Genomic DNA, 26833 nt, shown 5'->3' with positions numbered 1-26833 from the left:
GCGTAGCATCTGACTGAGCTATCTACCTCACTTCCTTCTTCCTGTTCTGTCTACTCCGCCCACCTAAGGGCTGGCCAATCAAATGGGCCAAGGCAGTTTCTTTATTGAAATCAGCACAAACAGAAGACTCTCCCACATCAGGGGAGAGGGAAGGGAGGGGAACTGTGGTCACTATGTAAGTTATGAGAGAAGAAGAAACATTAAAGAAAAATGAAGTTATGGAAACATTTGAAATAGAACCCTTCAGATTTATCAATAGGCCTTTTTCATGTTCAATGACATTAAATGGTGCTCTAGCTTGACATTACAGAGTCAAGGGCCTTCATTTACACACAGATGCCCCTGAGCTTGACATTTATCCGTTGATTCCCTAGACCAATGGTGTTTCTCTTCTTCATAGCATGGATAGTTGACATTGCCAAGGCTGTCTGAGACCCAGCCCTCTCTGGATGGTGTTTAGTTCAGGTTTCCACTGTGCATTTTGTAGATGTTTCCGTGTTCTAATCTGTCTCCAGTTTGACTCCTTCTAAAACAACGTAACATACGTAAAGGGTTTTGAATGTTTCAACTGAAATAGAATGATGTCACTTTGCCTCTTCCTTTACCCCCTCTATGCCCTCCCAGATACTACCCCTCTGCCCACTCCCATGAGCATGCCTCTCAAGTTATGTGTATGCGTGTGGGCTATGTATGTGTACATGTATATATATGTATACATAAGGTTTTTATTATGTATACATAAGGTTTTTATTGGTCATTGTCTATTCAGAAATACCTTCCCTAGGTTCAACTTTAAAATTTTGTGTCAGTCGATATTGAATAATTGTTTTTTAAGAAGCTTATTCATTAAATTTTTTTCTCTAAGTTATAGTTTTGCATTTTTCCAAACTACAGTTTCATACCTTTGCTTGGAAAAGAACCACATCAAAAATGCCTCCTAGAAAGTAGAGTCAGGAATATGTAGCGATCATTTTTATTTTCTCCAGTCAAATCTTACACGTTTCTAATTCTCAGAGATGACTGCCTGTAGACAGTTGTGTTTCTGTTGATATGTTTGTAATGTGTCCAATTACAGAACCTCTGTTAGATCTGAAAGACACTTAAAACTTTTAGATTTTGACAATATGTTTTGTTTGTTAAGAGTTGTAAAAGACAGTTATATATAAAAGGGACGTAACCAAGTATGAAGCTACCTTGTTGTCTTTACTGTAAATTCATTCAACTATCTTCACAGGAAACCATCTTTTCTGTAATTAGCCCACTAGCATCCTATGAGAGATTTGTCAACTGTTTTATGGAACTGAGGCCACATTATAGCCTAGGAGTTACTGAGGTCATTTAGCTTGAATCTTTCCAGTCCTATCATTCTAGACAGAGCACAAAGTTAGTCCCTCTGAAGTGAAAAATACTTTTGGCTATCTTATGACTTTGAATTTCGTATACCTCCATTAAAAATAAGTTATTTAAAGATAGAATAATAGCAGTAAATCAGTCAACTCAAAGGTTAAGTCAAATCCAGGAGAGATGCAAAACCAAGAGGCAGAAGTCAAAGCCCTAATTAGAACTTATGTTGTTTATCATGGGTAGCTCATCAAATTAGCTGTTTCTGAGTGTCTAGGGAATAATGACCTGTGTAAGGGCTCAGATTGTGCTCTGGGAACTTAAAAATGACTCTGTGTGATTATTAAACTCAAGCGAAAAAGAGATAAATAGCCATAGTTGTTGCTTTGTCATAGAAGCTGCATAAAATTACAAGAAATGGCATCCTGCTTCTGTAAAAACACCTGGAGACAAACTTGAGGAGCTGAGTTCAGGTCTCCAGCACCCATGTTAAAATCTCGACTTGATAATATGTTTCTGTAACCCCTAACAAATTGGGGGTGGGGGCTCAAGCAGATTGAGGCCAATCTAGTTGAAGTGGGGAACTTCATGTTCAGTGAGAGACCCATCCCCAGAAATAAGGAAGAGAACAACAGAGGAAGACACATGAAGTCAGTATCTAGCCTCCACCTGCACACACACATACACACACACACACACACACCCCACATGTATATATATTTATGCATAAATGCACAAATTAGAAGTAAAGTAAGCAAATGGCCCTTTTATCTATTTTCACCTGTATATGCCCCACAGAAATACTTCCAGAAATGCTGGCAATAATCATCTCTGTTAATTTTCTTCATGTTTATAAATATTCATGTGTCATTTTATGACAAGTCTCATAGAACCTCCCCCCCCCCCCCCCCGGCCAACGGTCACGAGGTAGGGTTGGAGATAGGAGGTTTCCTCAGAAAATAGGAGACTTGCTTTGGGTACAGGTAGACAGAGTATGAGGTGCGGCTTCTGTGTGAACCTGGATCCCCTGTCTTTGGGTCAGGCCCCTGGGCACCTGAAGCACAGTGCCCTATAGAACTCCCTGTCCCTTACTATGTCACATCCCTGCTACCCGAACTCTGGCTTCCATCAGTACAAGAATGTACTGAAAAGCTAGTTTTCTTCCTCCAGAATCATCTTGAACTCATTCTTACTGTTTTCTGTAAGTACTGGATGGGCCAATGCAGTCTTTTCTCTGAAAAGCTGAAAAACAATCCACATGCTATTCAGGAATGGATGCTGTAGGAAGCTGTCACTCTTTCTCCTGGTGATCATGATCAGTTACTTTGGGATCCTTATTTTATTATTTTCTCAGATCTCTGTGGTTCTATGTGGGTGAGTTTGAGATTATTTGGGTCACAAAGGAGATTCGACAGAATAAACTTCCTAAATCACCTTTAATTCCACACGACATCTGATACCTTTTCTGTCTCTGCTTGGAAAGATCCTAGAAGTCTTAAGCCATTACCACCCACCAACCATGGTCTAAGATCTCTGCCTCTCACTTGCCCCACTTTGTAGGTTGAAAAAATTCATTTGTAGGCAGACCTGATGTTGATTTTCTCTTTTTTTCTTTTTTCTTTTTTGTAAAGCATTCTGAAATAGCAGCAATAACACTTTCATTTGCTGTTGGCTTCCTGCTACTCTAGGTCTGTTTCTCCATAATGGGGATCTCAGACCGAAGAGACTGCCCCAGACTCAATGTCAACCTCTCCCACTGCCAAACAACCCAGCTCCCAGAGTGAAGGCAGCAGCGACTCAGAAAGCGGAGCTGGAGCCAGTGGGATGTGACTGTCTGCCACAGATACTTGTGTAGAGCAAATTATTCATCCTTAGCAGTGGGAAAGTAGCCGCCTTTCCCATCCGATTGAATGATGACAGTGTATCTGTTCTTGATAAGACCGTGGCCAGAGTGGCGTTTGGTTTAGGAGGTGGATAGAGGTTGCCCCGTCTATGGGCTACAGGGATGTCTGGCTTCTCTTTTCTGTCTGCAGCTGAGTCTGTCTCTCTGTTCATCTCACACACTGTTTTTAAACTTAACTGCACTGACCGTTTTGTATATATTTGCCTCACAATAAATGGGTCCGGGGCTAGAGAAGGTTCAGGGGTGGGAAATACATCTTTATTAGAACAGAAATGAAAAACCATTCCCTTTGTTTACAAAACACTTAATGCAAATGAATCCAGTTTTAGTACAGACACAGCTTAAGAGTTTTCATTTGTATAAAAAAAAGTGATGGAGATGTAAAACTGATGTTAACAAATCCTATAAGAACTAAGTCCATATTCTCTTACTTATATCTGTCTTCTTTATGATATTGTAAACCTTAAAGTTGTCTCAGTCTCCTGCTTTCAGATCTTATTTATGTCGTAACTTCTAAGCTGGATACACTAAGCCCAAAGGAAGCAGCAGCCACCCACATGCTCTGTGAGAAAAGAAACAAATTCCATCTACATGTGGAGAAAGTTTGTAGCTTCATATCAGAGAATATTCACAATTTTACTTTTGAGAAAATAAACTTTGTATGGGAGTTTTTTTAGGTAAATTCCAGCTACAACTTGGTAATTAGTGATCTTTGTATAATGTTCCTTTGTATAATTTCCTTTTGGGTGACCTGGGGCAAGCTTGTTTATAGGTTTTTGTCACAGTAGTGGTAGTAGGTTTTTATGTGACCTCAAAGATCATGGGCTCTGCACCTAAGATAATTTACTCCTCACCTAAACTGCTGTTGCCTCTTTTTTGTGTAGACCCCTGTGTCACCACAGACTGCCACTAAACATTAATAGTGGGGAGTGGGGAGAGGTAGAGACACGCAGATAGCTGAAGCCTGTTAGTCAGCTCTGGCGAAATCAGTAAGCTTCCCTTTCAGTGAAGAACTGTCTCAACAAGATCAACCTCTGGCCTTCGGATGCATGCATACATGAACACACAATGCATGAGCATCATACATGCACATGGCCTCACAAGCACATACATATACCACAAATACACATGCATGCAGACACAAACTTGAATGTGGGAGACAGGGATGAGGAGGAGCTCGGAAGTCTTCCTGTAGGTCCAGGACTAACATTTTTTTTTATGTGGTGCTAAACTCAGACTCATGATTGTAATCGGTGTTGCCATTTAAGCTAGCTTAGCTATCTGGCTGTCTCTGCTAAAGAGGATAGACATAGTAAAGCCCGAGGCAGGCTTTCTGGCTCTAGTGAGGAGAGTTTGGAGTTGCCATTTTGGGAAGAAACAGAAAATATGCAATTTATATACAGTTAGGCACTGTACAGAAATCCTGAGCACCTTGTATATCTTAGGAGGGCTCTGGAGAGTGGCTCTCTATTGGGACATCACAGCAGTGATGTGGCTAGTGCCGAATATAGGATGCCGCCAGGTATAGCTCGCTCAGCCTTGCTCTGTCCATCATCTGTCTCTGTCTCTGTGTGTGTTCCCTTTCTCTCCTACCCCCTCCTTATCTCTTCAGCTTTAAGCAACAACAACAACAAAAAGAATTAGCAAAACTCATTTTACTCATTGGTCACCACGAACTCTTTGCCAAACATGGTTCTGTATGTCTTTTGATCGTTAGCTGTAATCAACTATTCTCTTAAAAGATAGAGAATATCCCCTTCTGTGACAATTTCTGGCTCTCCCATTGAGGAATAAGTATGGACTTTGAGCATTTATGCAGAGATGCATAGTTTCCTTTGTTTCTGAAGACCCGTGGACAGCGGTTACAGGAAAATATTAACATTAAATTTTACAGCCATTATCTCCCATCTAATATCCCTTCTTCCTCTTAAAAGATAATGCCCTTTTCCTGTTTTCTGCTATTTTTTTGTTTTTTTTTTCTGAAATGACTAAAAATGATGAATGAGGACTTTCTTTTTATTATCCTGTGATTAGATCTACATGCATTTTCTTTCTACTGTCTGCATTGATGATGGAATGTCACGACGGTTAAAATTAGCCTGTCACTCGTGGATTCTATCCTAACATCCTTACCTCCCTTCTTAGTTCATTAAGAGAGTGAAATCTCAATTAACAAATGTCCTGGCAGTTCATGTTCCCATTTCTGTGACTGTAACTGTGTTTAAAAGAGCAGATCTTCATTAAGCATGCATAGAGCTGCCTGTGCTTCTCCATAATATTCATAGATTCTTTAAAACTGTTATCCCATTTCAACAAAGAAGTAGCTAAAGGTTGAACTCCATTGTAGACTATGTTTGGAAGCAGTGGACCACTGCCCTCCCCCAACCAGTGTTTCCTCTCGACATACCTTCTCTGTTCTTAATGACTGCCTTCTGTAAATGAAATGCTGTCTCTTCTTTTATTTTGTTCCCCCTTCCCAATTAGTACAATGTTGAAGTTGGTGTTTTTAATGTCTTGCTTGAAATCTTTCTTCTTAGCATCTTTTTTCCCTCATCACTTTGGAAATGTTTGGCTTCGCTGAGTGAGGGGAGAGAGTGAGGGAGAGGGAGTAGATGAAAGGCCCCCAGCAATTACTCCCTAGACCTAAGATGACAGGTAACAATTTCTGCCATGATAGCTCAGCTGGGGAGATGCTGACCTAGAGAGCTGGCTTCGGCTGTTCCTCGCCAGCTTTTCCTTCCCTGTCTTTATATCTGTTTCACTTCCTTGGCTTTGCTTTTTCTCTTTTGTTTTCTCTCCCTTCTTGCATTTCTTTTGTTTTTAATTTCTTAGAAGACAGCTGTTGTAGTGATGAGGTGGGCAGGCCTGCTTTTCATCCCGCCCGGCTCCCACAGAGTTAGCTTAGCCCTGGAAATAACAACACACAAACTGTATTCATTTAAACACTGCCTGGCCCATTAGTTTCAGCCTCTTATTGGCTAATTCTCACATATCTTGCTTTAACCCATATCTAATAATGTGTGTAGCACCACGAGGTGGTGGCTTACCAGGAAGATTCTAGCCTGCGTCCATCTTGCGTCAGAGCTTCATTACATCTGACTCACTTCCCTTCTTCCCAGCATTCTGTTCTGTCTACTCCACCCACCTATGTTCTGACCTATCAGGCCAAGCAGTTTCTTTATTAATTAAGCAATGAAATCATCAGATAGATAGAAAACACACCTACATCAAGCTGTCATGTGTCACAGGTTGACTAAATATGCAGGCTAGAATGACCTTGGAATTTGATCCTTCTGCCTTTACCTCTCAAATGCTGAGATTATAGGTGTGCACCACTGTGCCTGGTGAGGATCAGACCCTGTGCTTAGTGCATGCCAGGCAAACACACTACCAACTCAGGCACATTCAATTCATCCCTCCTTGGCTTCTTCCTTTCCTCCTTTCTTGTGTTCTTCCTCTCTTCCTTCATTCCTTCCTGCCTGCCTTCCTTTCTTCTTTCATCCGTTTCATTTTTCTTTATTTACAATCCTGGCAGTAAACCTGAACTCCAGGGCCATATTCCTTTTTCCAGTCTCAAGTGTAACAGGAAAGTCTTGGTATGGGAGTTATACTGAAATGCGGTTGGCGCTCAGAAGGAGCAGCAGTTACTCGAAATGGAGGGGAGCATGTTCATGGTTTTCTGTTGGAGGAAAGGGATGAGAAGGCATTGCCATCCTGTTAAGAGAGTCTAGGCGTAGGTTTCAGACCCTAGTTAGAGAGTACTGTTTCTCAAAAAGGTACTCATTGGCTGCCTGTGTTTTATTTCCCCAGATGTTGTCTTTGAACCAGAGGGACTCAGTCCCAAAAATATAGGTGGACCTGGGGACTTGCATTAAAGCAGATTCTCCATGGAACAAGTACAAAGTAGAACAGCAGTCTATTTATCCTGGTGCTCAGTTCTCCAGCTCCCTAATTTTCTCACGTACACGTTTCTCAAGGTGCCTAAGAGGAGATGACTGACACACAGGCACTAAGGCATAGGTCAGAGCACTTGGAGCATTTGCCTTGTAGGGACCCTGTAGCACGAGAAGAACAAAACACTCTTTTTTTGTGTGCAGCATGGTATTTTTTGGCTCTTTCTCCACCATTGTATGTGTGACTTTATATATCATATTTATTTTCTTCCACCCTCGGTAACAGTTACTCTTTCTAAAAATATGGGCAAGTGAGCTTTCTTGGTTGTTTGAAAATCAGATTCAACCATCAAGATGCTCATGGGTGGATTTTTTATAAACCCTGAATACTAATTGCAGAAGCCCCTCGGGGATTTAACACAGATGCAGGGAGCCGCCCGTAGTGCACGCTGTCGTTGCTTACTTCTGCTTTTGGATGCCTCTGGCCTAGAGATGTTGAGCTGAATTGTCCATGTAAACCCGAGCTGTACCAGGACCTGACCTGGAGTTTCTGTTCCACTAATGATTGTCAAATGAATAAATGAGCTAAAAGATCCTGTGACGCCACCTTGACGCACACTCTCTCCAGTTTTCATGGGTCCTACCGTAAGGAATGACTGGACTTTCTTTCATGTAAAATTAAATATGTTTGTATTAAAATCAGCTTCCTGTGATCCTAACCAAGATATGTCCTGAGACTGCTGCAAATAGAGCAGAGCGAGCACCAGGATGCTTTGGGGATCTAAATACTCGTGAAGTACATTTTTTTTCATGTTATGAAATGTTTTAAAGAACTCCAAGCAAATTTAAAAGAGGATCTACTGGATTTTGACTAAGTGCTAAAAAAAATTTAAAAAAGGAGAAGAAAAAAAAAGTTTCCTTAATTCCCTATCCAAATACTTCAAGCTTAAATTTACTGGCAGCTATTTCAGAGGAAGATGGTGACTCTGAAATCCTTAGTTTGTTATAGAGAGAATGTTTTTGTCTTCAGATGTTTAGGGAGGGATTAAAGGGAATTTATGGCTTGGTAGGGAAGTAATAAACGTGGTAACAATGCAGTGTCTAAACTGTCCCCAGTTTCTGGAATTACTGTCTACCCAACCAGCAGCATTTGTATCCGAAAGGAATTACTTTTACAAAGGGCTTGAGATGCCTGCCTGGATCAGTGGGTCATTCTATCGTTTAAGGAAGGTTGAATCAATTACACAGGAAATAAATACTGTCATTGAACGTTTGCCACAGGGCCCAAGAAACATATTCAAGATTTGTTTCTTTCAAGAAATTTAATCAACATAAGGTATATTTCCTTAAGATCAAACGACGGCCTGTTCAGTTTCTCCTGATATACTTGATGTTTTAGTTAATTTTATTCTTAAGGAAAAAAATCACATGAGTAAGAAATAAATGACTCTGATAGATCATGTTATTTCTTGTTGTGCCCCTTTTTTATTAATGGAGTCCTACCTTCTAGGCCTATGGTGATTCCTTTAGTGAAAGCAGTCACAATTTTTTATAATATATTGCAATTTATAAAGAAATGATTTAGCAAAATAGTCTTTAGCACTGGAAGAAACTTTTCTATAATCATATGTAATACTTTGGTGACCGTGTCCTTTTGTTATTTAAGAGGCTTCCTAAATTAGAGGTGATAGGACGTTGGCAGTGTTCTATAGCAAGGTCGATCCATGCGAATTTCATCTCTAAACAGTGCTTCTCATGGCCACAGTGCGTTTTTCCTCGGAATGTTATCCACAAATGCACAAAGAAATCATAAATATGTTAACAATGTTACTTGGAATTGTTGTGCATCCCTGTAATCCCAGCACTTAGGAGGTTGCAGCAAGACCATGTGGTTCCATGTGAGACCCTATCTCGTAAAACAATGAGAAGGGTTGAGCACGTTGCAGTTGATTTTTTGTTGTATCAATTAAATGATAATTGCTTCCATGCTTGATGAAGTTAAATTACTGAAACTGCCCAGAAGTTTATTCCAAATGTCTTTTATATGTAGGTGAGTTTGGTAGAAAGATAATGAACCTGTCATCTTTAATCTTCATGTAAATTGTTGCACGATCATTCTTAATTATGCAAATGTCTCTGAGTTATACAGTAATTGATCCCTTTTGTATTTATGTAACATATCCCATCTTAGGATCCTCAGCCCCACATGAGTGATCTGCTCTACTTCTAACAGTTTCTATTTTAAAATTAAATCTGAGGAGGCATTCCTGCGTGTGTTTTATAAGAATTCAATTCTTTAATGAGTTGAAGCTTGCCCCTTGTTATAAAGTAAGTTTCTGTGGTCATTGTGAACTCCTGTTTAAATAAGCTCTCTTCTTCCCCACTTAGAGTTAAAGAAGCTGAGGAAGTGTGTAGGCAGAAGAAAGGAAAAGCACTCTACAAAGTAAAACCGAGACACGACTCTGGGATTGTAAGTATTGACCATTCTTGGTTTTGGCTTGTGATGTCATTGCTATTAAACCCTGTCTTTACAATATACAGAAATTTATACAATACTATCTCAGTCATTTTATCCTATGTTTGGATAAACAATGAGCTTTTAATTCCAACAGTCTCTTTTCTTTATGTCTTTAATCAGGCCTTTGTAGTTGAGTTAGTCTCAAAGTTGGATATTTGAAATGTGATAATTAAGATAAATGTAAGCATGAACATATATGAGGCCTTTTGTTCACCGCGTGGGCAGGAGATAGCCTGTACTTTTTCATGGCACATAAGTCACAGGCTATCTCTGCACTTTAACCCTGAGTGACTAATAAGAGATTTACTGCATAAAGCACAATAGGAAATGATATGTACTCTCAAGAAGGCTGTTTGGAGTCTGTGGCCCAGAGATTTATCTAGAAGGTTAAGCTAAGATTCCTCCCTGGCCAAGTCCTCCATTACAAGAAAACACCAAGTTGTATATCCTCTGAGAGAAATGTTGGGTACAGTGGCAAATTCTCCCTTCTGATACTGTAGAAGTTTTGAAGGATTTGAAGGTGTCCTACAACTCCCGTTGGCAGGGTAAGTAAATAATGTCAGTTTAAATGAAAATTTAGCTCCTTTATCAAAAATCAGGTGTTCATAGGTTTGTGGGTTAAGATCTGGGTCTTCTATTCAATTCCATTGGTCGACTTCTCTATTTTTATGCCAATACCAAGCTGTTTTCAATACTGTAGCTCTGTAATAGAGTTTGAAGTCAGGGATGGTAATGCCTCCAGAAGTTCCTTTATTGTATAAGATTGTTTTGGCTATCCTGGGTTTCTTGTTCTTCCATATAAAGTTGATTATTGTCCTCTCAGAAACCAAGGACAACGGCAATAAGCATGAACTCTACAGCATGGACGGGCTCATTGTGAACCTTGTCAATTTGGTTGCTCACCTTCGTGGACTTAGGGGGAGCTGGGAGGACCTTGGACTTAACATAGTGAAGGGAACCCTGATGGCTCTTTGTCTTGGAGAGGGGTGGAGTGGGGATATGGGTGGAAGGGAAGGGAGGGAAGGGGGAGGAGGAGGGGAGGAGATGGAAATTTTTAATAAAAAAATGAGAAAAAAAAGAGAAAAAAATGAAAATTTAGGGCATCAAATAAAATAATTTTGAGATTTATTTTATTTTTAATTATTTATGGTATTGATGGGATTTAATTATTATGGTTTTAATGGGGATATGCACGTGGATGCAAGTCCCCGAGGCAGTGAGAGAAGAAGCACTTTAGAGCCTCTAGACATGGAGTATCAAGACTGTGAGCCACTTGACAAATGTTTTGGGAACTAAACTCTGGGCCTCTACAAAAGCAGTGGAGGTCTTAACTCTGAGCTATCTCTCCAGCCCAAATCAAAACATTTTGAATAAGATTAATATAACATAGTCTAAGTGGAATGGACGGTCAAGATAACTCAAACTTCCTAGGATTAAATAGCCGTTTGGAAAAGAGTTCTTTCTATCTTCAGATAAAATTTATTTTTCTGTCACTTTTTCTGTATCAAAATTAGTCTTATCTAGTGATAAAATTATCTTTGCTGTTTTCTGACCAAATCTCAGTACATCTATATAGAATAAGAGGAATGGTTATTAGCTAACCCTGGTCATGCTGTAGATGGAAGAGAATTGAAACCTGTCAACCATGAACCAATCCACTGGCTCTGCTTCCGTATTCATGCCTTTGCATGTAGGATCTGGAATGACAGGGTTGGGCCAACCCTGCTTCACATACATTACAAGTTAAACTTTAAAGACTTATTTTCTTTAAAGCATTTGGTAATTTGTTTCGATGAAAACTATTTTAAGATGGAACAGATGTAATGTGTGTAAAGTTTCTTGAATTAATTGATCTTTCACCTTTATCCAGAGAATTTAATCAAAATAAAAAACCTTGTTTGGGCTGCTCTAAACTCCTTTCTTTTTTTATTTTTTTTAACCCTGCCTGGTATATTTGTTTTCAGAAAGCAAAGATAAGCATGAAAACCTGAGCTGGGAAGAGCAGAACAAAGCAAGTCATCGACGTGACCTGAGCAGGGAACGAAGCTACACCATTTTGATCACTTTTCCATGGAGACTCTTGCATAATCTTCCATGTTTTCTAGAAAGTTTACTGATTGTTGAATCTTTCTGTATGTTCCTTTAAAATTGCAAAAGCAGTAGACCTGTGGAGAATTGGAACCCTTTTCTTTTTGTAAATGTTCCGGTGTTATCCCAAGAGACCGAAACAGCACGTCTAAGAAGCACTAACTCTGAACACACTAAACCTTAACCTATGGTTCCCTTTTGTGAGGTTCTCTCCCTTGTCACAACAAAAGCATCTTCCCTTCTACTGACAACCAGAACTCCATGTCGCTGTGACTAGACTTGTGGGTGAATGTTATTCCTACTGAAGTCTTTGTATCTACTTCACTTCTCCTTACACAGTTTCTATTTTGAGAAGTAAGTAGTATCTGTGTGTCATGACCAATTGCTGTCCCCACTCTGAAGTTGCTCCCTATGTCCCTTGAGACCCTCTGAAAAACTGGCCTGCAGCAGAGGTAAATGAAATCAAAAGACATTCCTTTGTATCTTACATTATGATACTTCACACTCTCTCTCTCTCACACACACACACACACACAGACACACACACACACACACACATACACATACACAAGAAATTTGAATAAGTGAAGCTCATGAAATTGTAAGATTTATTTTTGATAACTATCATAAATAATAGATGAATCAGGTCTATCTGGACCTTGTTAAGTGAAATGCCTGCTTGAGTATTTTGACATGATTGCTGTGACCATGTGTTACAGCCGGTGATTTACAGTTGGGAGGTAAGGATGCATTCACCCTGCATCCAAAGGGTTCTAGGGAAGGATTCTACCCACTCTGCTGTCAGGGAAAACAGGTGAGTTTCCCATCCTTTCTGAGCATATTTTGAAGTTAAACACATAATGCATTAAGAGGGTTTTGTATAACAGTGATAGTTGTTCTTTTAAATTGCTGCTAATAATATTGGTTGAACGTTATGGATGTAGAAAGCGGGAAATTTATTGCTACTGCGAACCAGTTGTGAACAGCAACTTAAAGAGATAAATAATGTTCTAAATCATAGCTATACTTGTATTTATGTAAAGTACGACCTCTTTCCTTTTACTTTGTATTTGAAGTGCAGAGGAGCAGTAGTGTTTTCTTTTTTTCTGTTGTTGTTTTGTAATTCTCCTATCCCTCAGTCCTTCCCATGTGTATATTACCACTCTTCAATGAAGTAATAGGGCATTTAACAAAGATCGCTATGTGCAATACTGTATTTTAGTGTTTCTATTTCAATTTTTTAGAATGTTAATTTATATGAAAATAAAATAAATAATAGAATATTTCTGCGTCACTTGTGTGCATATCCTGTATGTATACTTAGAAAATGGAGATCATGGTCAACTTTTTTATGGAACGGGTGGGAAATAAGTTAGTCTAAACATTCACATACGCAAAAAGCATGAGCATCCTTCATTGTGGGATTCTGAAACTTAAGTATATCATGAGAAAGTGAGAAATCTTGATAAAATATTGACTCTTTAACACAGTTGTTTTATTTTCTGAGCTCCAGCAAGTAGCCTAGTGTTCTAGTATCCATTTCTAATTGGATACTATACCGTAAAATGTACTATTTGTAAGACCAGATGCAGCTTGTCAGCTTGTCCTGCCAAACTCTTTATTCTTCTGTGTTATCCATCTCAGGGAACAGAGCCTCTAGCTTCAGAAACAGGAGGCATTCTTTCTAGCTCACTCTCCCTTGAGTCTCTCATTGACTCAACAGCCAACACTACTAATAGTGCCTGGTTTGAAGATGTACCCATTTTTCTCCCTCTTTTCCAGGGTTCTTTGTTCAAAAACTGTTGGGAATTTCCTTGATAGCTGTATTAGTTAATTTTTTTCTCTGTGCCTTGATATAAATACCCAAGTAAAGCAACTTATAGAGTGTTGAGTTGGCTCACAGATCAAGGGAATACGGTCATGGGTAGCAAAAGCATAATAAGGCAACTGGTCGAATTGCTTCTATATTCATGAATGAAAAGGAAAGAAGACAGTGGCTTGCTCTGAGCTCATTTTCTTCTTTTTATTCAGTCTAGAACTTCAGCCAGTAGATATTGCCCATATTGCGGGTGGCTGTTCCCATCCCAGTTAACCTGGTCTAAAAGCTTCCTCAGAGGCATGCTCAGAGGTTTGTTGAAGTGATCTTAGAACCTGCCAAGTTTGCAATCAATGTTAATTTCACAATATCTATTAGTTGCTGTCATAAAGATTTGCTTGATGCTAGTTATTGCCTATACATCGAACCCATTTTTGTTTAAATCTAGTCATAGACATCAAAATAAGTCATCTCACATTATCCAAAATCTTGACTGTGGCCGACAGAGCATCAGGTACCTGCTTCTGTCTTGGGTTGTAACTCTCTGCTCAGAGCACTTGAATTCCAGCCTTCAGTCAGACTAAGCTTCCTTCAGTCCCTTCATACAGTGTTCTTTCTCACCTCCTGTAGTCTACATATGTTCCCCAAATTCAAATATTGGGATCTCAATACCCAAAGCATCAATGTCAGGGGAGCGTAAGGGGTGTGTTTGGGTTATAAAGGAATTAATGTCATTACTGAGTAAGTGGATTCGCACTGGGGAGAAAAACATCCTATTTCAAACTCTGTTACCATGCAAGGCATTCTGCAATGGTCAGGCAGGCCCTCACCAGAAGTACTCCATTGGTCCTGGAAGGCTCTAGAGCCCTATTGATACAAATTCCTACTTCTTATATATTACATAGTCTATGGTATTATGTTATCGCAGGAGAAAATGAACTAACCCATCCACTGTAAATCTTTCTCCATGTTTTCCTTCACCTTGAGCCATTATCCTATTATTTATCCTATTATTTTTCTAGCTCACTAGTAATCATATATGAATTTAGTAGCCACTTGGTAGAGGACATTCTTTACCACTTGTCTCTCTGGCTTCTAGAATGTTACAAATGTTAATAAATATTTATTAAATAAAAAAAGAGTGTTAACTATGCCACAAACTTTGGGATCAACAAATTGAGGACTAAAAGAAGTTTATTGTGGAGGAGTAGTGGTAGAGACTGGGGGTTATATTATCATATTAGTCAGGGTTTTCAAGAGAAACAAAACTTATAGAACTTATAGAATTAATACTTATATCAGGCTCCCTTGACACTGATGATTTGAGTATTAAGATTCTGATATTTGAACTATGGGTGACATCTTCAGATCATAGGAAGTAAGAAGAGCAATTCATGATTTATAGAATAAATATAATGATCATTTATTCTATAAATAGCCCAGCTAGTCCGACAACAGCTGTCTACCAATGGGCGATCCAAGAATTCAGTAGTTGTTCGGTCCATGAGGCTGTATGTTTGAGCTGGTCTTCAACAGAGATGGGTTCTAATGCCAGTGAAGGAGTGGCCTTGCAAGTGAGAGGGAGAACAAGCAGGCAAAGAGTTACAGCTTCCTTCCCCCACATCCATTGTATAGGCTGCCATCAGAAGGTGTAGCCCAGACTAAAAGTGGATCGTCCCACCTCAAAAGATCTGGACTAAAGGTATATCTTCTCACTTCAAAAAAGTGTCACTAAAGCCGGGCGGTGGTGGCGCACGCCTTTAATCCCAGCACTCGGGAGGCAGAGGCAGGCGGATCTCTGTGAGTTCGAGACCAGCCTGGTCTACAAGAGCTAGTTCCAGGACAGGCTCCAAAGCCACAGAGAAACCCTGTCTCGAAAAACCAAAAAAAAAAAAAAAAAAAGTGTCATTAAAAGTGGATCTTTCCACGTCAAATGATTTAATTAAGAAAAAATCCTACACAGGTGTACCCAGCCACTTGGATTTCCCTTAATGCCAAGAGGTATTCAAGCTGAACACAATGAATATGTCCCCTCCTTGTCAACTTGACACAATCATATCTCCTTATGCTATGTTTTATTTTAAAGTGAAAACAATAGTAAGGTCATAATTACACCTAACCTGATGTAATAACTATCTCTTGAACAACCACAAATGCAATATAAATTTTAGAATCGGTGACAATGCAGAAAGGAGAGGCCCAAAGCCAATTCCTAACAATTAAGGCAGTAAAATAGGTGCAAATATGGAATTTTCTATAGTTTAAGAAAACACAATGCTGTTTTGAATCTCTAAATACTTCTAAAAAAAGATCAAGTGTGTTTTGAAAAGTATAGACAAAGATGGTAGATGGGAAGGGACAGGGCAGCCAGGGATGGTGCATGAAGAGATGAGTCTCTGTAAAAGGTACCAGAAAAAGTCATGCCCCGTTGGGGCAGTAGGACCAAGCCAATGTCCAGGACCACTGATGTAGACTTCTCTGTAAACAGCTACCCTTGATGCCCTAGGATATTTCCGATATCATATGTTTGATGGCCAGAAAAAGCAGACCAAAGTGGGCAACATCAACAACACCGTTATCTTCAGTGTTGCCACTACAAAGAAACTCAGCGGTACCAAGAAAGGATATCTACGGATCAGAATGACTGAATGAGATATCAATAACTACACATAAAAAAGGAGAGGAAGCAGTATCATCCGACAAGCCACACCCCCTAAGCACACAAGGGAAGTACCACTGAGGAAGACTAGACATGCTGAAGAAATAGAGCAGCAGTGATATTCAGTGCCATGAGGAAATTAGAAGTAGCTAATCATTAGGATATAAAAGAAAAAAATTCCGTGAGCTTAATGGATTCTCGAAGGACATGAGCAAAGTGACAACTGCTGAGCAAGACAGTAGTGCTTAGTCATCCACTGGGATTGTGACTCACACAGAGAAAATGCTGGTGATGTCCAAGAGACATCAGAAGACACATGGGAGAGACAGAGCCTCCAGAAAGTCCCCGGAAGAACAAAACGGATAGGAGTTCAGGAAAGCCAGGTAATTGCTTCAAGAAAAAAAAAAATGGCTGAGCATATTTTCTAGTATCAAAGAATGTCATGGTCTTTGCCTGAGAATACAAGTCCCCGACCAAATAAATACCAATAAATTTGGCCTTGAAAACACACCACTTCCAACAGTTTTCCTAAAAGCGAGGAATAAAATAGTTAAGAGGTCTCTTGAAAACAGCAAATCAAAACTGTCAGCAAAGGAGATAATTGTTTTCAGAATTTGAAAACCAAGAGTTTACTATCCAAAAACCTCACAGGAAAGTCGGTTCAAGGGCAAGTGCCAGCGAGGAAAGCAGAGGACTTGGACGTCAGAAGTCACCGAGGGCAGAGGAATTCGTGCAGTAAATCAATTCCAGACTGTAAACACTAGCGAGTCATTCTGGGGTTTATAAAAGATTAATAAGAAGATGGCTGGGAAATTTTAGGAAACAAATTCAAACACGCTAAAAATTTTTGCCTTATTCTTTTTGTGTAATTCAATAAATTCCGGGCTGTTAATATGCCCCAGAAACTGCTGTCTGCCTTAGGAGTAAAAGACACTTAGAATGTGTCTTATCCTCATAGAACCTACATTCTAGGATAGAGGAGAATAAACGGAAATCTAGTGTAAAACAATCGCAGGTTCTAGGGTACTTAACAGGGCTGAACACCCTTCATAGTAAAAATGGATATTCCTATGACTGGAAAATTCCCTTGAACCAACACTATCCCCAGACAAACACATGTATGCTACATAAGCTCTAAAACAAAGAACAGAGAGTAGACAGGAATGCTGAATGTATTCAGAATTTGTTGCAAACATGCATAAGTGTATATATATATATATATATATATATATATATATAACATTTTAGGGATATTTGTCATAAAAATAGAATTACTAAAAAGAGGAGGGAAAGGCTTATTAAACTGAAAGTCAGAAAGTTTACTTTAAGAAATATCAAAATATTGTTTAGTGAAAAGTGTAGATAATAGATGGAGGAGTGCATACATTGCTTAAGTTGCTCCCCTTGTCTTTATTGCTTCCGCTTCCCAGCCAGCCAGTGAACTTAGACAGTGGGAGTGGAGCTGTGCTTTGCTTTTTCTTTTTCATTAAATTCATCTTTGCTTACATAGTGCAAGCAAAAGAAGAAAGAACTATAATCATTTTAAATGCTGTGGAGGTGAGTCCTGTACCTTTTCTTCTCTCAAAAATCAGCCCGAAGCAACACAGAGGAAAAATGCAAACTTTATCTTTGATTCTAATTGGAGGTATCAAAAACTCAAACCACAAAATGCATGGTAAGTCTTCTGGTGTGTGGCTAGGAGGAGATAGATGGAGAGAGAATGCCCCTGGAGACCTTTTTCAGAGGGAAGCTATATTCCTCAATGCCATCCAAGTTCTTCTGTGTGATGCAATCAAAGCTGCATGGTACACAGATCAGGGTGGGTATTAAGAATCCTTGAGTTCTCCCTCTCTCTTCCTCTTTCCCTCTCCCTCTCGCCCTTTCTCTTCTCTCTATTCTTCTCCCTCCTTTTCTGCCTCCCTCTCCCTCTTTACACAACGTCTGGCTGTGGATCTCTGTATTTCTTCCCATCTGCTGCAACAGGAAGTTCCTCTGGTGGCAGATGAACAAGGTACTGATCTGTGGGTATAGCAGAATGTCATTAAAAGTCATTTTATCACTATATTTTGTTGTTGTTGTCTTAAAACCCATAGTATTTGCTTTTACCTTAGATCCCTGGGTTATCTAGTCTCTGGTTCCTGGTCACATAAGCAGTGTTGGGTATGGGTGCAGCTCAAAGAGCGGGCCTTAAATCGAATCACACTAAGAGGCAATGGAAGAATCTCAGGAATTAGGGAGGGAATAATATGTAGCATTTGAGCTATGGCTTCGTAAGCAGGATTTGCTAGCAAATCATGGGAGAAAGAAAGCTTGTCTACCTTAGGAACAGGCTTGTCTAACATACTTGAAGTACTGGGCTCCATCCTCAGCAGTGCAGCAACCTGTGTGGTAGGCTGTGTCCCAGTACTTGGGATGTAGAAGCAGAATAAGACATTCAAGGTCTTCCTTTGCTACATAGAAAGTTCAAGGTCAGTCTGGTATACATCAGACCTGTCTTAAAAAGAGAAGAAATGTATACACTCACACACACACACACACACACACACACACACACACACATGCACTCACACACAAGCACAGCTCTCTCCACAATCTACCACCAACAAACAACCAATGTATGCAAACGTCTGCTCCAAACCAACCAGTATTTTCCAAAAAGAATACTGTAGACCAACTTATTGATGAATAATAATAAATATACTACAATGTGAGCAAATATTAGGAAGAATTTGAAGTTGCAGTGATTATTCTGGGAAATTTAGATGATAATATGAAGGCTTGCATATTATAATACATGTGTATGAAAATGTGATATGTGTGAAAATTATGGGAACTAAAAAAATCAAGCAAACAACATCCACTTTTGAAGAAAAAGTTTGAATACTATGACTATGTCCTTAAATGATGGAATCCCTGAAGATAAAGTCAGCCTGGGTATAACACAAAAGCATTAACAATGCTATCCCTAGGACTATGAAAGTCAATGACAGAGTCCTCACCTAGATGAGTAAGGCCCTAGGCCTGGCACTATAAGAAGCAAATGGAAAGGTCCCAGCAGGCATACAGAGCAAGACCGGTATGCTACCTTTCTGATGCTGTTTATCACTGTTCTGGTAATGGGGAAAAATTTAAAGCAGTATGATTGTAAGTGATGGGGTAATTTCTATTTATTATCCAACAGAGTACATTCTCAGGAAGCAGGGAGTAACCATTAAGCTATTAAAGACAATAATAGCATGTCATAAACTCACTAGGCCCCAATCTAACCACAGAGATCAAGAGCAGCATTTAATGAGAAGATACAATGAGAGAAGTCCTCCTCTCACTAAGGCAACCAGAAACCAGGGGTGGGCAGCTCAGTGGCAAGGTATGTGCCTACGCACCATGGGGCCCTGTGTTCTAAATTGACACCACCAAAAGAAGCAAACAAAAAAACAAGAAAACTATAAGAACTGTGTAAAAACAATTGAGAGAGCCACCAAAAAAAAAATGTTTAAATGATCTGCCAATCTCAGTGCTCCTTAAAAAAATATCTGTAGATTCCATGAGACCCAAATAAAGTACCACCAGTAAAATACCACCTGAGCAATTTTGTATTCAGCTATGTAGAGTTTCTGAAGGCAACATTGGCTGTTCCTGCTAGGTCAAAGCTGATACTTAAGAAAAGAGAAAACAAGGAGGTTTTTGTTTTCCTTTGTTTTCAGTTATTCCTTTGATTCTTTTGGATTTGGCACAATTTGAAGAATAAATGAATATTGATGTGTTTTATAATTAATTTTTTGGACTTTATCTCATTTCCAATATCAAGCACGTCCATCTTTTCCATTATGGTTACCCAAGGGGAAATACATTGGAGGTCCATGTCACTATGGCAACCCTGTCAGATGTCCTGCCCAAGGGAGATTAAGAAAATTCTTTTGGACCTGTGAAATGACTCAGTAAATGAGGGTGCACGCTACCAAGCTGGATAACCAAATTCTCATCCCCAGACTCCTAGAGGTGGAAGGAGAGAACCAACTCCCACAAGTTTTCCTGACTGTTGACTGAGTTTTCTGTCCTGCCCAGTTCCCACAGTTGTCAAGTCCCAAAGAAATCACATAGAGGTCTACATTAATTATAAACTGATTGGCCTAGTATCTCAGGCTTCTTATTAACTCCATAATTCTTGGCTGTGTTAGCCACTTGGCTTGGTACCTTTTTCGACGAGGCAGTCACATCGTGCATCCTCTGCATCTGCATCATGACTGCAAACTGAGCTTCCCTCTTCCCAGAATTCTCCTGTTCTCATTGCCTCTACTTCCTCCTGATTGCCCTGCTTATACTTCCCATCTGACTACTGGCCAATCAGCATTTTATTAAAAATAATACAAGTGACAGGGTACAGACCATTGTCCCACAGCATCTAACCTACACAGGTGAGCCAGGGTAGACACATTCCTGTGCACTCAAGAGTGCACACTCAAGCATGCACACACACGTACACACACACATGTACACACATACACTCAGCATATCCGCATGCATACACACGCATGTGTGAGCATGCGCACAAAGGGACCTTAGGAAGAGGAAGAGACAGTCGCTGCTAGAAAGAAGAGCTGGAATTTTCTGTGGCCACAGCTCTGCCTGGGAACCAGAACCACTGTGTGCAAAAGAGGTGAACTGCTGAGGTGAAAGGTCACTGTTTCCATCAGGCCCCATGCAGGCAGCCCTTCCTGAGGAATGCTACTCATTTCCTCCAAGTTCTTCTTCCTCGTCATTAAAAGAAGCATTTTGCATGGTTACTCCCCCACCCTCAGGTCTTCTGAGCTCTGCTAGGAGTCTTATCTATGTTTGTGGACTTGGTCATGACCTTTCCACTTCTATATCTCTCCCCATATCTGACTTTTAGTTCAAATCCCAGTTGTATTTCTTAAAATGGGGGAGGAGATTCCTTTATATCACTTCATCCTCATTGGAGAACCAACAGCCCCAGAAGCCCACATCATTACCTCCCAATACCGGGACCTCGGGGCTCCCATCTCCCCCATGCTCAGTCTTCCCTTGCCAACAGATGCACCAAGTATCCTCCACTGCTGCTTCTTTCTTTCAGATTCAATTCTTTAATCAAGTCTGGCCCCATATTATCAGTTCTATGTTTTTACAAGAGCCTTTAGATTGGTCAGTCTGGATGAGGGTTCCAGTCCCTCAAATTGTCCTGCATACAATGACTGAAACCCAGGTCAAATCTGTCAGAAATCTATGTCCTGTAAGAGCAAGTAGAATTTTCCCCACCCGTCTCTCTCAATGGCTTCTATGATTCATTTACCTTCTGTCCCTACTCTCCTCCCCCATGCCTTGCCCTAACACTATCTAGGACATCCACGGTGGTAGTCTCTGCCCAGATTCCTCGGGATAAAAGACCATCTCATCTCATTCAAACCCAACCTCAGTGAAAATATCACTGCCCAGCAGTCGGCAGCCAGATCCTTGCTCCTCTGGGGTTTCCAGAGTCTAAGGTAAGGTCTGCCTCCTTCTAGGGATGCCCTGTGGGCAGCAATTGGGTAATATAGTCTGCGAAGGCCTTTCTTCAATTTAGGACAACACTAAAATACCATCCCAGCCCCAGAACTCTCCATAGCATCAGACAAAGCCTCAGTGTGAGTTGGAACCAGGTAGCTTTTCCCATTTTTCCCATGATCTATTTTTTCCTACTGCTACATAGGACCATGTGCTCTAAGAATCTCTAATGAAGCGATTCAGAGCTCTTTATCCCAACGTTGGGGGAAGCAACTAAGATAAGAAATGGCAGAAGTGGGTGGCCAGAGGAGGGACAGAACAAGGGATTTGGGAATGGATCAATAATCAGTCAGTCAGCAAGATAGCGGTAGGCATGCAGTAGTGCGCACTACTGAGAGGTCCTTTGGGTAAACTAGCACTGATAGCTGGTGGAGGGCCTCACTGGCTGCTCTTAAAAGTTATGAGGAACAGAGTGGACACGGGGACTCTGGGACTGGATACCTATTTCAAATGACATTTATTTGCTGGGATAATAAAAGATTCAGAATGATTAGTCACCGATTTATGCAAAAAGTGATGACCATAAATAGGGTCTTTTTGTCAACAATTCATTTACCCCTAGTTTACTACACCCAAAAGGAGGTCTTAGTTGTAGGAGAAATACATGCTCAGTGAAATTTGCTTTCTCAGCCCTTGGAAGGATCCTGTGCCTGGGTGAAGACCCTCATATGTCTCTTAAATTGGGGAGGAGTATGTGGGTCCATGTAGAGGAGAATCTTATACTAACAGATTCCACTAAGTCAGGTAGACCTGTTTGTTGCTTTGTTTCCATCCCTACTGTCAAGTGTCTGACTAGCTAGATAGTCCTGTGTCCATTTCCTCTGGACTGAAACATTACCTCCTGGAGAGAAGAAATTTTATGATGAAAGTTTATGGTGGTCAGTGGAGACCATCACCTGTCTCCAACTGGGTGCATGTCATGCCCTCCCTCCAAGAATGAAGTGGGCAAATGGAGGAATGTTCTAATGCGAGCCACTCTATGCCTCGCTCAGCTTAACAACCTAAGACAGGTTAGAAAACTTTGAACAGATTGCCATGCAGATTGGACAATTTCAACAGAACAAGTTTGAACTCAGTAACAGCAGGATGATAGCTAAGGGCTGTCACACCTCTGAGAAGATGTCACCTGAGGGCAAGTCTGCAGAAAATAGCAAGGGGTACAGATGGGTCTCTTGTCCTGGGCAGGTCTCAAAGGCCAGAAACAGCTGGAGAAGCAAGGAGTTGTGGGGTACTGAGGCAGGACGAATTCACGTGCAAGTATTTATCAAGTCCTGAAGTCTTGCAGGAAGTATTGATTAAGTCCTGAAGGCTGGCTCAATCAAACTCCTGGAAGAAGACTCAGGTGGGGGAGCCTTGTCCATCTCTGGCAAGTCTTGAAAGCCACCTCCCTTCTCTTCCTCCTCTGAAGGCTCTCAGTGCTTCCTTCACACTGAAGCATTAGACATTCAAATTTATTCAGAACCAGGTGGGTGCTTATTGGTTGAGTTTGGGTGTGCAACTAAGGTGAAAAAAACGGGACCAACTAAGGAAGAGCTGTCAAAAAAAGTTAATCTATTCCGGGTACTACTGTGATCTTTGCAGGCTATTGCCTGATGCTTCCTAAGTTCAAGGATCCGATTGTCAGTTTTGGTCAGTGGGGCTTTCGTTCAGCAAGGAATATTTGTTCTTTTGGTTTGTTTGTTTGTTTGTTTGTTTGTGTTTCTCTCTGGCCTTGAGTTTGGAGCTGGAGTTCTCTTCCTGTCAGAACCCTGTCTCAGGTGGGCAGCAACATCATGAAGGCAAGGGCTCCTACCTCTATCAACAAAACTTGGAGTCTATAATATAGGGCACTTGGGAAGCTCAGATAGATACAAGACCCATGAGGAACCTCTCCAAGATTATACGGACAGAAAACACTTTCTGGGGACTAGGAGATTCTTCAGTGGAGCTGTGTGAGCATTGGGCAGGCAGCTCCAATATTACTGCTTTCCTTACTCATCAGCTATATTGAAGTGTGCTGTTCAGTGCTGTAGTCACCCATTCTCTTATAAGTAACTCCCTGTCCATGTCCCTGTAAGTCACACAAAATCAACTCATCAGTTTACCAGACTAGAAAGGAATAGAACAGTTTCTTTGGTCTGGTATTAGCACTCAGGGTGAGGTGAACAGACATTTGTTCCTGTCTCTCGAGGAAAAGTCACACATCAAAGAAGAATAAGAGGAGAACACAGAGAAAATGTGGTGACACCCAGGGAAAAAAGCACAGGAATGATGGGGTCCTGCTGGGTCAAAGAACAGGAGTTGAACATTAAGATAAGACCAGGCGGCGGTGGTGCACGCCGTTAATCCCAGCAGAGGCAGAGGCAGGTGGATCTCTGTGAGTTCAAGGCCAGCATGGTCTACAAGAGCTAGTTCCAGGACAGGCTTCAAAGCTACAGAGAAACCCTGCCTAGAAAAAAAAATAAAAGATAAAAAAGATAAGGGGTATTTTTTCAACAGAAAAGCAGTATCTTGGTTTGGTTCTAGGGCAAATGCCCCAGGGATGGTGATAACCTGCTAAAATAATTCTAGGAGAGCCTGAAAGCTACAATCCAGATTAATGAAATAGAAATAGAGACTTCCATTCTGTGTAATGGTGTAATGCAGAAAAGGATTTGAAGACCCAGTGAATTAAGCACACTAACATGGATCCAAAAACAAGGAGATTTTAAAATTGAAGAAGCAAAACAATCAACAACAACAAGATCCAGCTGACTACATTCTTAGGAAGGCCCCAGCAATAAGTCTGTGCTGTTGTAACTAGACGCCATCAGACACAAGATTAGCAAAATTCCAAAAGAACACAACCGAGGCATTAATGCTTGGCTTTTAGATGTAATGTAAACATAGTTTTTGCAAATGCATAGTAGAATCATAGTGGCTCTCGGGGTAGTCCAGTCCTAATCTGGGAGTGATTGAAAGAATCTGATGTTTCTGGAGGCAAATTTCCAGTGTTTCTAGATGGGCTACTATGACGAGTATTGCTTAGCACACCTAATAAAAACATCAGTGATGGTAAGAGGTGGAAGGATGAAGCTGCAAGCCTTTCCTGGTTTCCAGGTCAGACTTGGAATGAATGCATTGGCTGAAGGAGAGGTGACTCCCTCTGAATTAAGATCCTACATTACCAGGGTGACTCTATCCATTTATTATCTCACCTCTCCTTAACCTAAGAACATTGGACAACACATAGGTAAGCGCATGTGCTTCAGAAAAAAAGGGAGAACACTTGATGCTTTCAAGAATGTTTTTATTTTTTTTCACCACTGGATTGTAATTGACACTAACTCCTAAACACTGGATGAACCATCCTGGCCACCTATTAATATGGAATCTGTAGCAGCTACACTAGTCAAAGCTAAAGACTAGTTTTTGGTGGGCCACTGCTTGGAGAGCCAGTCCTTAGAGAAACCTATTGATCCGCTATCTCCTCTCCAAATATAAAATGAGAAAGGATACCGTTGGAGGTCTGAAGACACCTCATATTGGTTCTTTGACCTCAGGTGGTGAATGCCAAGCAAAATCTCTGAAACTGTCCCATCCCAGCAAAAAGAGGAGTGGAGAGGTCGGGAGTGAACAAAATGCTGAAATGTTTTAATATCTCCTTGACCCCTATGTAACCCTATGTATTTCACAAGTTGGCCCCTACAAAGACAACAGATGGTGAGAAATTGCCGTACAACACTAGAAGTGCTCACTGTCATAGTAGCAAGTAGGATTTTTGCCATACCTAGAAGCAAGAGAACAAGGTGAATTCTACTTTCCTATGGGATGGGTACCCATTTTGTTTATTCTGTTGCCGGTTGTCAGAATATAGCCCGGGAAACCTGGATTTTAGTGACATTCTGTATTACACAATAATATCTTATGACAGTGCTAGCTGAGAAGTATGGATCAAATATGCACATACGGGAAATCTTGATAAGCACTTACTTACACAATGTAGCTTAGAGTCTGACTGATTGAGCTTACGAGGATTCCGGAGAGCTTTGTTACTAGACAAAATAGAATAGATATACTTTCCCTCTCCCATCCGGTAAACTCTCTTGATACCACACATATGCATCCAATCCAAGACAGCCCTACAGGGTGGATTAAAGAAGATGGACTGACTGGGGAATCTCAGGATTTAAAGAATGATAAAGCCGTGGAGTTGCTGGGTTTTTGTTTGCTTGCTTTACCACATTCTAGATTGAAATGTAGAAAAGTCCACAGAAGCTATGGGGCCTCACACAGTTCATCATTGGTCACATGACTGGGTTGCCTGCTGTGTTTGAGAAGCTGTAGCCAAGGAGCTGGTAAGGGGGATTAGGGGTGGGTTTAAGTAAGATTCAGAGGATAGCCTGAAGATCAACAAGCTTTAGTTACATCATTTATGATCAGATCTTATCATTATCTCCCATGCAAATAATAATCGATGGTAGTAGCTCAGTCGTTCATTAAGTAAACTTTCTAGAAGTACTCCCGTTCTTGAGCTGTTCACTCTGTAGCTGCAGTTCCTTTTCGCTGACTGTGCGACCTAAGAATCAGCCAGCCAACTGCAGAAACAAGTCACTTGTAATGACACTAATTAAAGTAGAACATTCTTATTTAAAAAAACGAAGACGAACTATTGTCATCTTATTAATAATTGTCATCAATTATTGTCACATTGAATTTGAATCAGTAATAATCTGTACAGTGAAGCACACACATGCAATTTTATTAAGATTTTTATGTTTTATTGATCGTTGCATTTCTTAAATGGCAGATAATTCAACTTGCAGGAAAATGACAACACTGTGAAACTGAGACGTGTTTAAATTAGAAATGTTGAACTCCGTGGAAAGTCAACGGAAAATGAAGCAAAACTCAGCACAGTTTCTGGCTTACGTAAGACACGAGTGTGGCGCACTGGCTTCAAGAGAGACGACGAGACTTACAGTGGCCTTCCGCTGCATCAGTCTCTCAAAGCTTCCTCATTCCCTATTTCTCATTCCAGAAGCACTGTGAGTACATTCTGTGTTCAGCTGGTGGGTGATTTGGAAGAGGCTAGGTG

General features: G+C 40.5%; 1 protein-coding gene across 2 annotated transcripts in view; it reads left to right on the top strand.

The window, feature by feature from the left end:
* The window catches only part of Fmn2 (formin 2), a 288272-nt gene extending 276626 nt beyond the window's left edge, over positions 1-11646 (top strand). For both annotated transcript variants that reach the window (XM_038349911.1, XM_038349910.1), the window contains 2 exons: positions 9526-9607; positions 11620-11646. In XM_038349911.1, the coding sequence (XP_038205839.1) occupies positions 9526-9607; positions 11620-11646 (109 nt within the window). The remainder of the gene's footprint in view (positions 1-9525; positions 9608-11619) is intronic.
* Positions 11647-26833: the final 15187 nt, after the last annotated feature.

Source organism: Arvicola amphibius, chromosome 12, assembly GCF_903992535.2.
Source record: "Arvicola amphibius chromosome 12, mArvAmp1.2, whole genome shotgun sequence".
Lineage (NCBI taxonomy): Eukaryota > Metazoa > Chordata > Mammalia > Rodentia > Cricetidae > Arvicola > Arvicola amphibius.
The sequence above is the reverse complement of the archived record's forward strand: the minus strand, read 5'-3'. Positions and strand labels throughout refer to the sequence as shown.